Raw genomic sequence first — 14,079 nt, 5'->3', positions numbered from 1 at the left:
TTTGTATGTAACATAGGTTTATTAAATCTAGGGTATTTAAGTCATTTTAAGATAAATAACATTCTGTGATAACAACAAATTGAAATGGGGTGGTTGTTTTCAACAAGGTGGACAAAGTTCTGTTCATAACAGCAAACCTGCTGGTGAAGAAGTGACAGGTAAGAAAAAAATGGCAGAGACAGATATATTGCGGAAAATGAAGAAAAGGGAAAGGGAAATGAAGGTGCAGTGCAAGGCCTACAAATTAGTACCTTAAGGGTACGAATTATTACTCTAAGGTACTAATATGTTCCTATTAGGGGTAAAAAAGGTACAAAGACTGGTGGGATGGGCCCAATTGAATTTTCAAACATATTACAGCGTAAAAGCTCTGTATAGTATATATCAAATATTATGGATGTTCTCATATTGATATTAAATTGTTTTTTTTATTATTTTACAGTTTTAACTACACAGTCTTAAAACATTAATTGCGGAATTGCACATAAACATGTCATCAGGGCGCAATATATTATTTTAGATAAAGATAAAGTACATGAAGTGTGAATAAACACATTCTACATTTGTCCCTTAACATTATATACATACTACCAAATAAATATTTCATCTAGAAAACAAGATCATCATTACTTTACATAACAGAATTTTCAAATAAATAAAATCATTCCTTAAATAGTCGGGTTTTTTTAAATCACAGTTGCATCACATTAGTAGAGGTCCTGTATGCCCAGCAATACAGGAAAATTGATAAACTTTTAAGCGTCAAAGTTTGTTCTTGAATATCTCTAGAAGATGCTGTTTCGAGTGGTGTACTGCACATTGTACGACCGTCTTCTGTGCCAACGTCTTCTGATTGCTGCACAGCAACCACACAGCAAACACTAAACACATAAACAGACAAAGTGAGAGTTAGCATCATGGAAGGGAACATGCTTTTAATCAGCTGTACATTATAAACCAAATAAAAAGGCAAATTTAAGTCTATTTTAAGACAAAGGAGTAAAGCTTGCATGTTAATCATTAACATGTCATTAATCACTTTACTTCCAATGCACATATTTAACATTCAGTCATCATAATACTTACGCAAAGAAGAATCCAGCAAGGTACGAGCCCGATGACAATAGCACAGGGGACAATGATAGCCACAATCCATGCTGCATTAGTACCGTTGTTTGAGATTGTAGTGCTCAGAATTGTGGGGTAAAAGGTGGTTGGAGCAGCTGTTGTAGTAAGTCCGAGCAAAGTTAAGACCAAGCCGAAACTGCCGATGTCACTGTCTGTGAAAACATACTCTACGTTGGCCTCAATCAAGGAGGAATTACCCCTGTGGAGAAAGGAAAATGTACAATGAGATATTAAGCAAAATAAATAAACTGATCTTTCCTTCCCTCACCCAGAATCTACTCAATGATGAAAGCAGATCTCTTGAAATCATTAAAACACTACTTGAAATAAAGCCAGAACTTACTTGAAAATGATTTGATTGAAATTAAAGTCAGTAGTTGTTGTTTTATTTAGGATTGTGGATACCTGAAATGCAGAAATACATTTCTATTGATTAATTAATTTATTAATATAGTATGGTTAATGTGACTGAAATAAAGCAATTTCTCTATTCTCAATTCCTCAGTGTCTGGAACTCACAAATGAATTCATATATTTCTGGATCACTTTGTAGGTTTCATTCCTGAATTCAAGGTTCTCAGACATGGACACATTGCTGATTTCAAATCCAAAGTTAAGAGAGAAGGAGTTATCATCAATTTCTTTAGAAAAAAAACAAAGCAAAACAATAATTAGTTGTCGAGTGGTAATATGTGGATGATGAAATTTCACTTATCTATTCAGGGATACTGATTTTCCTTCAAAGGAAGCTATAAAAGCTTACTACATAATGTACACCATTTGCATTCAAATGTTATATGCACAACAAAAAAGACAGGAGAGAAAAACTCACTTGTATAGGTGACATTCACAAAGCTCACAAGTTCAGTCAGATCTTTTGTTGTAAGGGCTCGTTTAGTTCTCAGTTTCATTCCATTCAACAGAGTGTTAGCTACATGTATAACGTTACTCTGACTTGGTACAGTACCCCGCGTTCTAAACACAAGCCTGATGTATATGATCACCTTCCCAAGCCTGCAAGAGATGATACATTTATTTATTTGGATGATTTATTTCATATCACCATCTATTTTCAAAAGATGGTAATAAAGAGGAATGTAAAGAGAAAATGAAATATTGCTCTTACAAGTTTGGTGGAGAAGTTGTTGTCAGAGTGCTGGCTGTCGTTAAGACTGTAAAATAAAGTAATGATTAGTGGAGAAGCTTAAAATTATAGTATGGGGTATTTATGGAGCAAGACATATAAAATGTGACATAGCAGGTGCGGATGTGGTAATACCTTCATTAGCTTTGAATAATTCCTTGACAAAGGTGCTGTTTGTGTTCAAGTCACTTTCTGAGAAAACATACTGAACACTGGCCAGAATCACTGTGCTATTATCGCTGTGTGGAGATTCAAACATGCAAAGAGGAACAAAAGTGGTTATCAAAAAACCATACGGCTTCCCTCACAAGCCATCTACTCACACTAAAAACTACTCAATGATAAAAGCAGATTTTGTACAATCATATACCCAGATAGCACACGCACATCTGCAAGATGTCTGTTAAAGATCGCTTAATCTGGAAAGCAATTTCATATCACCATCTATTTTCAAAAGATGGTAATAAAGAGGAATGTAAAGAGAAAATGAAATATTGCTCTTACAAGTTTGGTGGAGAAGTTGTTGTCAGAGTGCTGGCTGTCGTTAAGACTGTAAAATAAAGTAATGATTAGTGGAGAAGCTTAAAATTATAGTATGGGGTATTTATGGAGCAAGACATATAAAATGTGACATAGCAGGTGCGGATGTGGTAATACCTTCATTAGCTTTGAATAATTCCTTGACAAAGGTGCTGTTTGTGTTCAAGTCACTTTCTGAGAAAACATACTGAACACTGGCCAGAATCACTGTGCTATTATCGCTGTGTGGAGATTCAAACATGCAAAGAGGAACAAAAGTGGTTATCAAAAAACCATACGGCTTCCCTCACAAGCCATCTACTCACACTAAAAACTACTCAATGATAAAAGCAGATTTTGTACAATCATATACCCAGATAGCACACGCACATCTGCAAGATGTCTGTTAAAGATCGCTTAATCTGGAAAGCATCTGCTGTGTACAAACATCTGATAGATGTCTTTAAGATGTCAGTTTTACATACATTCTAAATCATAAGCATCTTAAAGATATTTTCTAAACGTCTATTTGACATCTGATAGGAAACTATAGACCAATAGACGTATTGCAGATTAGCAAACACTCTAAAAAAAAATACGTCTTGCAGATGTAAATGCAGACGTCAAATAGACTTCTCTGTGATGTATGTGTGCTATCAGGGAAGACATTTCTTCAGATTCAGAACTTACTTGAATTCAATGTGCTGGAGATCAAACTGAGAAGCTGAGGGGTCCTTTAGGATTTCGATAAGCTGGAGAGTGCAGTAATAAATACAGAGAGTAATGTTTATTAATGTTAAAGTTAATGTGATTAGAATAAGGCATATTCATTTTCATAGCAAGTTTTTGTGGGAAACCATTGAATCAAAGTGTCTCCAACTCACCAATCCATTTATAGTGCTTTTGATTAAAGTGTAAGTTTCATTCCTTAGTTCAAGTTTCTCAGACATGGATATATTGCTGATTTCAAATCCAAATGTGAGAGCATAGGAGTTATCATTAATTTCTTTAAACAAACAACAAAAATTATTAGTTGTGTGGTTATATGTGAGTGCAAAAAAAATCATTAAAAGCAAGCTACTACAGGTCTACACAATATGCATAATTCAAATGTCATATTCAGAACAAAGAGGAGCCTAAAAAGGAGAGAAAAAAACTCACTTGTATAGGTGACATTCACAAGGCTCGCATCCTGGGTTGGTGTTGAGACTTCTTTAGTTCTGTAACGTGGGCCAATCAAAGATTTGACCAACTGTAGAATGATAGTTTCACTTGGTATTTGGCCCAATGTGTTAAACACCAATCGAATATTTATATAAACCGTCCCCAACCTACCAAAGATGATAAAATAACAGGAATGTAAAGACAGATTCAGAAAATAACTGGCCTTTACAAAATGACAGTGGAATCATGGCTCTTACAATGTTGGTGGAGAAGTTATGCTTGTTGTCAGAGTGCTGGCTGTCGTTAAGACTGTAAAATAAAGTAGTGATTAGTGGAGGAGGCTTGCAGTTACAGTATTTGGTGTTGGTGGGGCAACACATTAAAAAAAAAAATCTTTAGTAATGTTTGATTTTCAGTTTTGACAAACCTGTCAGTGAATTAAGTGTCTGTAGGAAGCTGACTGGTTTTATGACATCTGTATCTTGGAAGTTGTACGCCATACTGCCCTCAATCTGATTTAATGTACTCCTATAGAAAAACAACAATATACACTATCTGTTGCATACCGTATCAGGACATCACTGCATATGCACAGAACAATCACTGAGAATTTTCTAGGAAATTTATTTTTTTATTTTCATATATTTTCATGTGAAAAAAAAGATTATGAAATAGACTCATCATACTTGAAGATGGATGATTTGGGTTGTAAATTTGGACTGCTAGGTTCATTCAGAAGAGTGTTCAGCTGAAGGAGAAAATTCAAATCATGAATCAAACTCAGAGGAATATTTGCACGAGGCCTACAAATTTAAATGGGTAAATGGTGAATGCTTACTGCTTTATTAATGGTAGTCTGTACTTGCAGGTAGATGTTATTTCTGAGTCCAGAGTCCCTTGGCATGCTGATGTCACTCATATTAAACTTAAAAATGACTGCATAGGAAGATTCTGAAATTTCTGTTTGGAAAGAAATTGTTATTTTTGATTGGGTGAAAGTTTGACATTCATTGCTGTTTTGCTCAATTCCATTTAAAAAGCTTCTAAAGTGAAAATGATGACACTTACTCTCATAAGTGACATTCACCACCTTCACCGATTCATTGAGCTGTGACTCTCTGGAATTACGGAGAGTTTTGATTGCACTGAGGACCAGAGATTCACTGGGGACTGGAGATGAGGAGTTGAACACCAGCTTGCTTGTGACCACTGCTGAACCAGGTCTGTAAATAAAACCCCTTTGGTTTAATGTACATCAAATGTTTGCAATAAAATTCCTTTTCCATTTTTGATTGTTAAAATGTGAAAACCAACACTTACATGAGATTTGAAGGGGTCACAGTGAAACCTGTTGTTGTTTCTGGAAGCACTGTTGTAGTGGTTGGCAGACGTAGCTCATTTAGGAAGCTGACTGGTTGTATGGCATCTCCATCCTGGAAGGTGTAGTCCATCCCGCCATCAATCTGATTTGAAGAGCTCCTACAGGAAAAGCAGAAGAGATACTGAATTTGCAACGTGCTTAAATTCCTATGCATAATACAGCTTTATTGAGACGTTTAGATTTCTTTCTTTCATTCTTTTAAATATTGGCTTGTTTTAATGTCCTGAAATATCATGAAGCACTAAATAAACATTGTGAATGAAAAAATATTATTCATATAAAAAAATCAGATTGCATCTTACGTAAAATTGGAAGACTTGGGTTCAAAAACGATCTTGCCAGGTTCATTCAGAAGAGTGTTCAGCTGCAGGACAAAAATCAAACCATTCATCAGTGTCTCCTGAAGACTGACATTGAACCTAAGACTTTTTACATTGTTCACTTTTGAAGTTTACCGCATTATTGATGATATCCTGAACTTGCTGGTTGGTGTTGCCTCTAGACTCAGGGTCCTCTGGCATACTGATGTTAATCACATTAAACGTAAAGAACACAGCATAGGAGGTTTCTGAGATTTCTGTTTGGATGGAAATGGTAGTTTTAAGATTTGTCAAAAGCCTGTAATACATCATTGTTTAACTTAATCTCATTTCAAAACTTTCCAAATGAAAATCAAGTGTAGCATTAGTTCTGGCAGGTCACGTAAGTCTAGCTCGCATCAGCTGACTTTTAGCTGTCCGTCCTGGAAGGTGTATTCCATCCTGCCATCAATCTGCTTTGAAGCGCTCCTGCAGAACAAACAAAAGATATTGTTAAAGGACTTCAGTCTATTTTAAAACATAACTCATGAAAATTACACAGCTAATAATAATAATAATAATAATAATAATAATAAATGATTTGGATTAATTTGATTAGGTCAAATGTTTGGACACAAAGTCAAGATTGCAATGTCAATTTGCATCTTACGTGAAGTTTGAGGTCTTGGGTTGTAAAGTTGGACTGCCAGGTTCATTCAGAAGAGTGTTCAGCTGCAGGAGAAAAATCAAGCCATTCATCAGTTTCTCCTGAAGACTGACATTGAACCTAAGTCTTTTTACACTGTTCATTTTTGTAGTTTACCGCATTATTGATGGTATATTGCACTTGCTGGTAGGTGTCACCTCTGAGATCAGGGTCCTCTGGCATGCTGATATTAACCAGGTTAAATGTAAAGACCACAACATAGGAGGTTTCCGAGATTTCTGTTTAGTGAGAAATGTTACTTTATAGATTCACCAAAAGCCTGCAATATATCACTGTTTGAGTCATTCTTATTTCAAAAATGTTTAAGTGAAAATGATAATCCTTACGTTTATAGATTACATTCACCACCTTCACTGATTCATTAATTTGTGACTCTCTGGATTTCAGGAGAGTGTTGATAGCACTGAGGACCAGAGATTCACTGGGGACTGGAGACGATGAGTTGAATAGCAGTTTGCTTGCCACCACTGCTGTTGTTTGAGCTGATGCAATTGTAGCAGCTGAGGTTATAGGCATACTTGTGGTAGCTCCATATATAGACAGTGGAGTCACACTTTTAGTTGGGGGAGCACCAGCTGCTGACATTGACAATGGCATAGTGGTTTCTTGAGTTACAATTATAATTGTTGGTGCAGCCGTTTCAGTGGTTGCTAATGACACAGTTTTTGTGCTTTGAGATACAAATGCAGTTGGAGCTGGGTTTTGTGTTTCTGAAAGTCGAGTTGGAGTCACTGCATTTGTAGTTGCATTTAGCAAAGATGTGGTTGTTAAAAATGATTTAGTAAATTCTGAGAACATTGGCATGGTTGTGGGTGTGACAAATGTTGTTGCTGCAGCAGTTCTGGTTGTTGTGAAAAGTGGTATTGTGGTTGGAGATATGGATGTTGTGCTTGGTGATAAAAGTGAAGAAGTTGAAGATATTGAAGGAAGTGTTGTGGTACGAACAGCATTTTCTGTTGCTGGAGGTGCAATTGTAGGTCCTGAGAAAACACTCAAGGTTGTGGGTGTCACAGCTGTGGTTGTATAACCTTTAGTGATTGAAGTTGGTGTTGGAGCAGAACTTGTTGTTGTTAGAGGTGCACTTGTATTTCCTGAGGAGAAAGGCATGGATATGGGGTTCACAGCTGTTATTGTAGAAGCGTCAGTTGTTGAAGTTACTGCTATTGTTGGTAATGCAGCATTTGTTGGGGGTTCTGGAAATACAGGCATGGTTGTCGGATTCACAGCTGTGGTTGTAGAAACTTCATTTGTTGAAGACTGTGCTGTTGTTCCTGGAGTAACATTTTCTGTTGCTGGAGGTGCAGTTGTAGGTGCTGGGAACACAGGCATGGTTGTGGGGTTCACTGTTTTGGTTGTTAAAGTTTCCTTTGTTGTTGACAATTGTGTTGTTGGAGCAGCTTTTGCTGTTGTTGTAGTTTCTGATGATATCTGAGTGGATGTGGGGCTCACAGCTGTGGTTGTATAATCTTCAGTGGTTGAAGATGATGATGGAGCAGCATTTGATGTTGTTGAAGGAGCAGTTGCTGAGGATATAAGAGTGGTTGTGGGGTTCACAGCTTGGGTAGTAGAAGCCTCGGTTGTCGAAGATTGTGTTGTTGCAGTTGGAGCAGCATTTGTTGCTGTTGAGAGTGCAGTTGTAGTCGGTGAGGATATAAGAGTGGTTGTGGGGCTCACAGCTGTAGTTGTATAACCTTCAGTGGTTGAAAATGGTGTTGGAGCAGCATTTGTAGTTGTTGTAGGTGCAATTGCTGAGGATACAAGAGTGGTTGTGGGGTTCACAGCTGTGCTAGTAGAAGCTTCAGTTGTCAAAGACAGTGGAGTTGTTGGAGTAACATTTTCTGTTGCTGGAGGTGCAGAGAATACAGGCATGGTTGTGGGATTCACAGCTGCGGTTGTTGAAGCTTCAGTTGTTGAAGATTGTGCTGTTGCAGTTGGAGCAGCATTTGTTGCTGTAGAAGGTGCAGTTGTAGTTGGTGAGGATATGAGTGTGGTTGTGGAGGTCACAGCTGTGGTTGTATAAGTTTCATTTTCTATTGTTGAAGATGGTGTCTCTGTTGGAGCAGCATTTTCTGTTACTGTAGGTACTGAGAATACAGACGTGGTTGTGGGGTTCACTGCTGTGGTTGTTAAAGCTTCATTTGTTGTTGACAATGGTGTTGTTGGAGCAGCTTTTGCTGTTGTTGTAGATTCTGAAGATATATGAGTGGTTGTAGAGCTCACAGCTGTTGTTGTATAACCTTCAGTAGTCAAAGATTGTGCTGTTGCAGCATTTATTGTTGTTGTAGGTGCAGTTGCTGAGGATATAAAAGTGGTTTGGGGGTTCACATCTGTGGTAGTAGAAGCTTCAGTTGTCAAAGACAGTGGAGTTATTGTTGGAGCAACATTTTCTGTTGCTGGAGGTGCAGAGAATACAGGCATGGTTGTGGGGTTCACAGCTGCAGTTGTTGAAGATTGTGCTGTTGCAGTTGGAGCAGCATTTGTTGCTGTTGAAGGTGCAGTTGTACTTGGCGAGGATATGAGTGTGGTTGTGGGGGTTTCAGCTGTAGTTGTAGAATATTCATACATTGTTGTTGAAGAGGGTGTTGTTGTTGGTGCAGCAGCATCTGTAGTTGCTGAGAACACAGGCATGATTTTGGGGGTCACATCTACGGTTGTGGAAGCTTCAGTTTCTGTTGTCATCAAAGATGACACTGCTGTTTGACCTGTAGCTGTTGTTGAAGGTGCATTTTCTGTAGAAGCCTCAGTTGTTCTTGAAGATACCATTGATGTTGAATCAGTAGTTGTAGGAGATGTAGTTGTGAAAGTCACAGCTGTACATGTATTTTGTTTGGTGGTCATAGAAGTGGTAATAGATGCTTTAGTTTTTATTACACAAACTTCATTGGCTGTTGAAACTGGTGTTGTTGGTGAAGTTGTAGTTATGGAGGATGTACCTCCACAAACAATGCACCATACATATACTGTCAAGAAAAAAGAAAGAAACATGTTTTATTATTACCTTTTGACCATTTAATATTCAGTTTAGACTATTATTAAGTTCCATGAACAATTTTAACAGCTTTTGAATACCTCTGTCACATTTGTTTAAACAATTTTTCAAGACATAATATCCAGATTAGGTGTAGAGTATACGTACATATGGTGAGGAAAACTATCCATCTGGCATCATATTTTGAAATGAAACACCACCTAAAATAGAAGATTAATCATTTATATTATGTTTTTAACAAATTACAGAACATTCATGTGTTCATGATACTGAAAGCAACTTCTTAATCATTGTGTTATTATTAAATAAAGACTTTAACTATATTTAAGGAGTATAATTATATGAAGAAGCACTCTTAGTCAAGACAAAGTTCTCCGTCAGCCCAGTTTACATTCTATGTTAGGGACCAGTTGGACTTTGCATTCAAGGTATATACATTTTATCAGATTTTGCATTACCTGGGAATCAAACTCAAGACCTTGGTGTTGCTAACGCCATGTTCTGTTGTTTGTGCTACAGGAAAGCACATAGGCCTAGATTTCAAGCAAACACCGAAAACTTTAAAGGAGACCTATTATGCCCCTTTTTTACAATATGTAATATAAGTCTCAAAGGGTCAAAAAAAAAAAGTTTGGTTTTGATTATCATGTCAATCGAGCTGAAATCATGCGTTTTAAAGCCATATTAGTTTAAACTTTTGATCGTGTTTTCTGAGCACACACATCTGAAGCACACGCACAGAAAACGGCTGTCACACGGCATGTGAGTACTAAACTAAGTTCCCTTTAATGTCTTATTGTGCTTAAACTCTCAAATACACATAAGTTTATGTTAAAAACATATATGAGTTACAAAAACAGTCGGTTATTATACCTGTGAAGGTAAACTGCTGGGAAAGAAATCACATGTTTATTGATCTGTGTGGCAGCAGCGAAATACAGTAAATAAATAAATCAACCTTCTCTTGTCTCCTCTGAGACTGGGACTCTAAATAGTGTTCTGTGCTCGTCTGTGCAGCCAAAGACAGAACAGTAAGCATGCTTTGGTCGAACTTTCGCCATATGGCTTTCGGGCACACCGTTGTCTCTTGCGAAAACACAATGGCGGCACCATGGGTGGAAACTTTCTACATCACAAGGGGAAGCGAAATCTGAAGCGCTCATTTTTTCACATGCTTACAGAGAAAGGCTTACCAAAAAAAATTACTGGGTTGTTCTTTTTCACGTTTTCTGGGTTGGTAAATGCACCGGGTTGGTATAGCACTTAAACACGGAAAAAGTCAGATTTTCATGATATGTCACCTTTAAACAAGTATGGATTACAGACAATACGAGGCATTGTGGTGCCATCTCAACCCGCATCAAACTGATTCTTGGTGGATGTCAAGCATGTCACAAGGTTTCAGATACAGATGTATTTTGCAGAAGTTCTGTATAATAAAGTAAATATTCAGTATTCAGAGGAGCTAACTCTTAATTAATTACACCTCACTCGCCTTGTATTCTTTAGGGTTAGATGAAAGCTGTTCCCGATTAAGTAAAATACTGATCTAGATGATGTTGAATTGTTTCATAAGTCTCTTTTGGCATGAATTTGCAATTTTGCCATCTCATGTGTTCTACTCAATGCTCATGAAACTTTTGATGTGTATTCATGGCTTTGCTATGATGACTGCCACATGCTAATGCCTGTGAAGTTCACAACACCATAGGGCAGTGGTTCCCAAACCTGGTTCTGGAGAACCCCCAGCACCGCATGTTTTTGACGTCTCTCTTATCTGACGCACACATTTGAGGTCTTGGAGTTTCTACTTCTCTTTAAGGTGGGGTTCAACAAAATTCCAAATTTAATAACTGGGTTCCTTCAATTTGTGAGTTGGAATTTTAAATCTATCTATCTATCTATCTATCTATCTATCTATCTATCTATATCTGTCTGTCTGTCTGTCTATCTGTCTGTCTGTCTATCATTAAAACTTTTAATTTAGTTTAATTCTACTTCCTTACATTGTACCTCAGTTGAAATTCAATTCAACTTGAAAAATTGAATTGGAATTTAAAATACATTCCCAATTCAGTTCATAATAGTGCTTTAATGTAAAGTTGATACAAGTTGACAACAAATCACACAAGCAGACACTCTGGCTATTTTAAACATATAACATTTTTACATAGTATAAATGTTGTTGTATTGAATATTATATATGTCATACAGTATTAAAAGCTATATGATCATTTAATATGTAATCATTCACCTACCTCCTTCTGCTGTTTAAAGTCATAACCATGTACACCAAACGGTATTGCAATGCTCTGTGTGATTTGTCTTCTTAGTTCAAAAGTGACAGACTGAAAAGAGCAATTTTGGGTGATACTATATCAAAGGTTTGTTGACGTCTAGGGTGTGGTAAAACGTGTCGTTCAGCAACCGAACCCTGTAGTACGCAGTACTTTCCACAATGAAGGGTGCAAATACAGTGCTGATTACTGCTAACATGAATGTCAAGAATTCATTTTTGTCAGGATGATAAAAGGTGTTTTGGGGATAACAGATGTGCCTATTTTGATATAAAATAAAAAGAAGAAATAAAAGGTAAACTAAAATTAGCCTTATAAAAGGCTTTATGAAATAGATAGAATAAATCTGATTTTATTTACTACATACATTACATAATCAAATGTCCTATCTAATTTTTTTGTAGAAATTAGCCAATAAACATGTAATTTAAAAAAAGTTTGTTTCAAAAGTTAATAAATTATTTTTAACAATGCTACATTGTCAGTAACAGTGTACAATGTACAGCTAAAATGATTTAATTAAAATATATTTATTAATAATATTTTTATTTGATTAGTATATTCATGGCAATACTAAAACAATGTGGTTTTTGGCTCTTAAGTTTGGCTCTAAGCTGTAAATTAAAGAATATGTTTAACAAGAAAATACTATTTCAGTTTCTCAAATGTCATTCAAATTTCAAGTTTAATTCAATGTGTTACTTGACATTTCTTTGTAACTGCTTGTGAAATTTACTAGCAATTGCTGAGTGAAAATTGTTTCTACAGGAAATATTTTGTCACTGTAGGCTATCATAGGACCTGGGACCTCGCCCCACCTCTCTGGCAACTGACAACCGTCTCTTCCCAAACTTATCATCTTTTGAGGATTTGATAGTAGAGAGGAAGTGAAATTTGGTAACATGAAAATCATCAAATGTGCAATGAAATCATTATTTTGAATATGATAATATGCTTTCCAGTCAAATTCTTTTTAGGCTAAGGAGTAATATCAAATAAAAGTATTATTTAATAATTATGTGCACGTATGCTATTTGATGATACTGAAACAACTGCACAGCAAAATACTTAGCCACAAACTAATCTCAGTATTCTTTCTTATAATAATAGATTAAGGGTATAAGCCTTGATGTTTCGAAATCTCTTTGATGCATGTGCAAGAACGTCTATCACATATAAAATGTGATTGCTCTCATGTTTTATTGTTATACTGGTATGGGGTGTGTCTTGGAATGTTCTAACAACTAACAACAGTACACAGTAACTTACGTAGAGAAAATTTTTGAGGTTATTCAAAATGAACAATCACTACAATCTTAATTTAGCCTATGCAGCTTATCCAACAAGACAACAGCGTATATCTCAACTGGCTTGTAACGCAAAGCCCTATTCAAGCTTAGTTGTTTAAAGTCAGATAATAATTGCCAGTTGAATTACTAATAATTACTTATCTGTAATTTTAATCACGTCCGAATCGACCATCTCGGTAGGCTAACTGTTTGTACAGCATCTTGTGGCAACTTCTACACTGTAAAAAAAATTCTGTAGTTTTTACAAAATAATTTTGGCAGCTGTGCTTGCCAGAATAATTTTGTAAAAAATACAGAAAAACTGTAAACAAATTTTTTACACAAAACTGTAAATTTTACAGTATAAAACTGTAATTTATAAACAAGAAAATTTGAATTTAAACCAGTAAATTCAACAATGCACACGAGAAGGGTGTTCCTGCACAACCGGAGGCTGCAGTTTCAGGACCGCAGTTCTAGGACCGCAGTTCTAGGACCCTATTCTTTTGTAACAGCGCCACCTACCGAATTGGATAATATAGCGGAGGCTGCAGTTTCAGGACCGCATTTCTAGGACCCTGGTGATTTAGTTTGTAGTAATGTTTGTACATGTTGTTAAAGGGATCCCTGGGTATTAAGACTTGTATGGCTTAATATAACGTAAATGATGTCTCTTCCTGAAATATGTAGTAGAAGACCCATTAAAGATTTATGTTATTTTAAAAATCACATCGTTTTATACATATTTTGGACTATGGGGGGCGCCATTATTCTGATGACGTAAAATGGTTGCACTCGGTGAGCTACTGCCGCTACCTGTTGCTAATTTTACCACAACCCAACTCGGAATAGACAACTCGGAAAATAAAATACTGTTATGATGACCACAGCTACTGAAAGAGCTTACAGGTGGAGATGGATAAGCATAGGCTTAAACCAAATGCTGTACCATCGATTTTTCCCCACATGGAGTCTAAACGCCCCGGATCTCGAGGAAAATCTGCGCTGAGAAACTCCTCTAGCGGCCGCGCGTCATGATTAGCATCGGCATGTTTACAGGATGACATAGCGTTTCTCAGCCGTTTGTAAGCTCTTTCAGTAGCTGTGGTCTACTAAAAGACTCAAAGGCATCAGGACTAAAG

General features: G+C 36.6%; 2 protein-coding genes across 2 annotated transcripts in view; both read right to left on the bottom strand.

Annotated features, from left to right (window-relative positions):
* Positions 1-2,772: 2,772 nt before the first annotated feature.
* LOC107747331 (uncharacterized) overlaps positions 2,773-14,079 on the bottom strand; it is a 26,137-nt gene continuing 14,830 nt past the window's right edge. The window contains exons 2-14 of the mRNA XM_016561796.1: positions 5,792-6,012; positions 5,639-5,700; positions 5,276-5,434; positions 5,024-5,178; positions 4,794-4,915; positions 4,642-4,703; positions 4,383-4,483; positions 4,213-4,264; positions 3,953-4,122; positions 3,676-3,797; positions 3,482-3,543; positions 2,930-3,033; positions 2,773-2,822 (exon numbers count right to left, since the gene is read on the bottom strand). Coding sequence (XP_016417282.1) covers positions 2,773-2,822; positions 2,930-3,033; positions 3,482-3,543; positions 3,676-3,797; positions 3,953-4,122; positions 4,213-4,264; positions 4,383-4,483; positions 4,642-4,703; positions 4,794-4,915; positions 5,024-5,178; positions 5,276-5,434; positions 5,639-5,700; positions 5,792-5,968 — 1,398 coding nt within the window. The 5' untranslated portion in view covers positions 5,969-6,012. The remainder of the gene's footprint in view (positions 2,823-2,929; positions 3,034-3,481; positions 3,544-3,675; positions 3,798-3,952; positions 4,123-4,212; positions 4,265-4,382; positions 4,484-4,641; positions 4,704-4,793; positions 4,916-5,023; positions 5,179-5,275; positions 5,435-5,638; positions 5,701-5,791; positions 6,013-14,079) is intronic.
* Positions 6,055-11,674, bottom strand: LOC107747330 (mucin-2-like). Its single transcript, XM_016561795.1, has 6 exons — positions 11,610-11,674; positions 9,499-9,551; positions 6,689-9,322; positions 6,459-6,580; positions 6,306-6,367; positions 6,055-6,124 (listed from the first exon to the last, which is right to left on the bottom strand). Exons 1-6 carry the CDS (start codon positions 11,636-11,638, stop codon positions 6,055-6,057), a joined length of 2,970 nt encoding a protein of 989 aa, XP_016417281.1. The 5' UTR covers positions 11,639-11,674.

This window comes from Sinocyclocheilus rhinocerous, unplaced genomic scaffold, assembly GCF_001515625.1.
Source record: "Sinocyclocheilus rhinocerous isolate Xijiao unplaced genomic scaffold, SAMN03320098_v1.1 scaffold3091, whole genome shotgun sequence".
Lineage (NCBI taxonomy): Eukaryota > Metazoa > Chordata > Actinopteri > Cypriniformes > Cyprinidae > Sinocyclocheilus > Sinocyclocheilus rhinocerous.
The sequence above is the reverse complement of the archived record's forward strand: the minus strand, read 5'-3'. Positions and strand labels throughout refer to the sequence as shown.

Bases quoted from the DNA above. Each gene is read 5' to 3' on its own strand.
- LOC107747330 (XM_016561795.1), bottom strand. From the start codon at position 11,638: ATGGTTATGACTTTAAACAGCAGAAGGAG. The intron at 9,323-9,498 runs GTACGTATACTC...TTTTCTTGACAG, and splicing joins GATAGTTTTCCTCACCATAT to TATATGTATGGTGCATTGTT. The intron at 6,368-6,458 runs GTAAACTACAAA...TTTCTCCTGCAG, and splicing joins AATATACCATCAATAATGCG to CTGAACACTCTTCTGAATGA.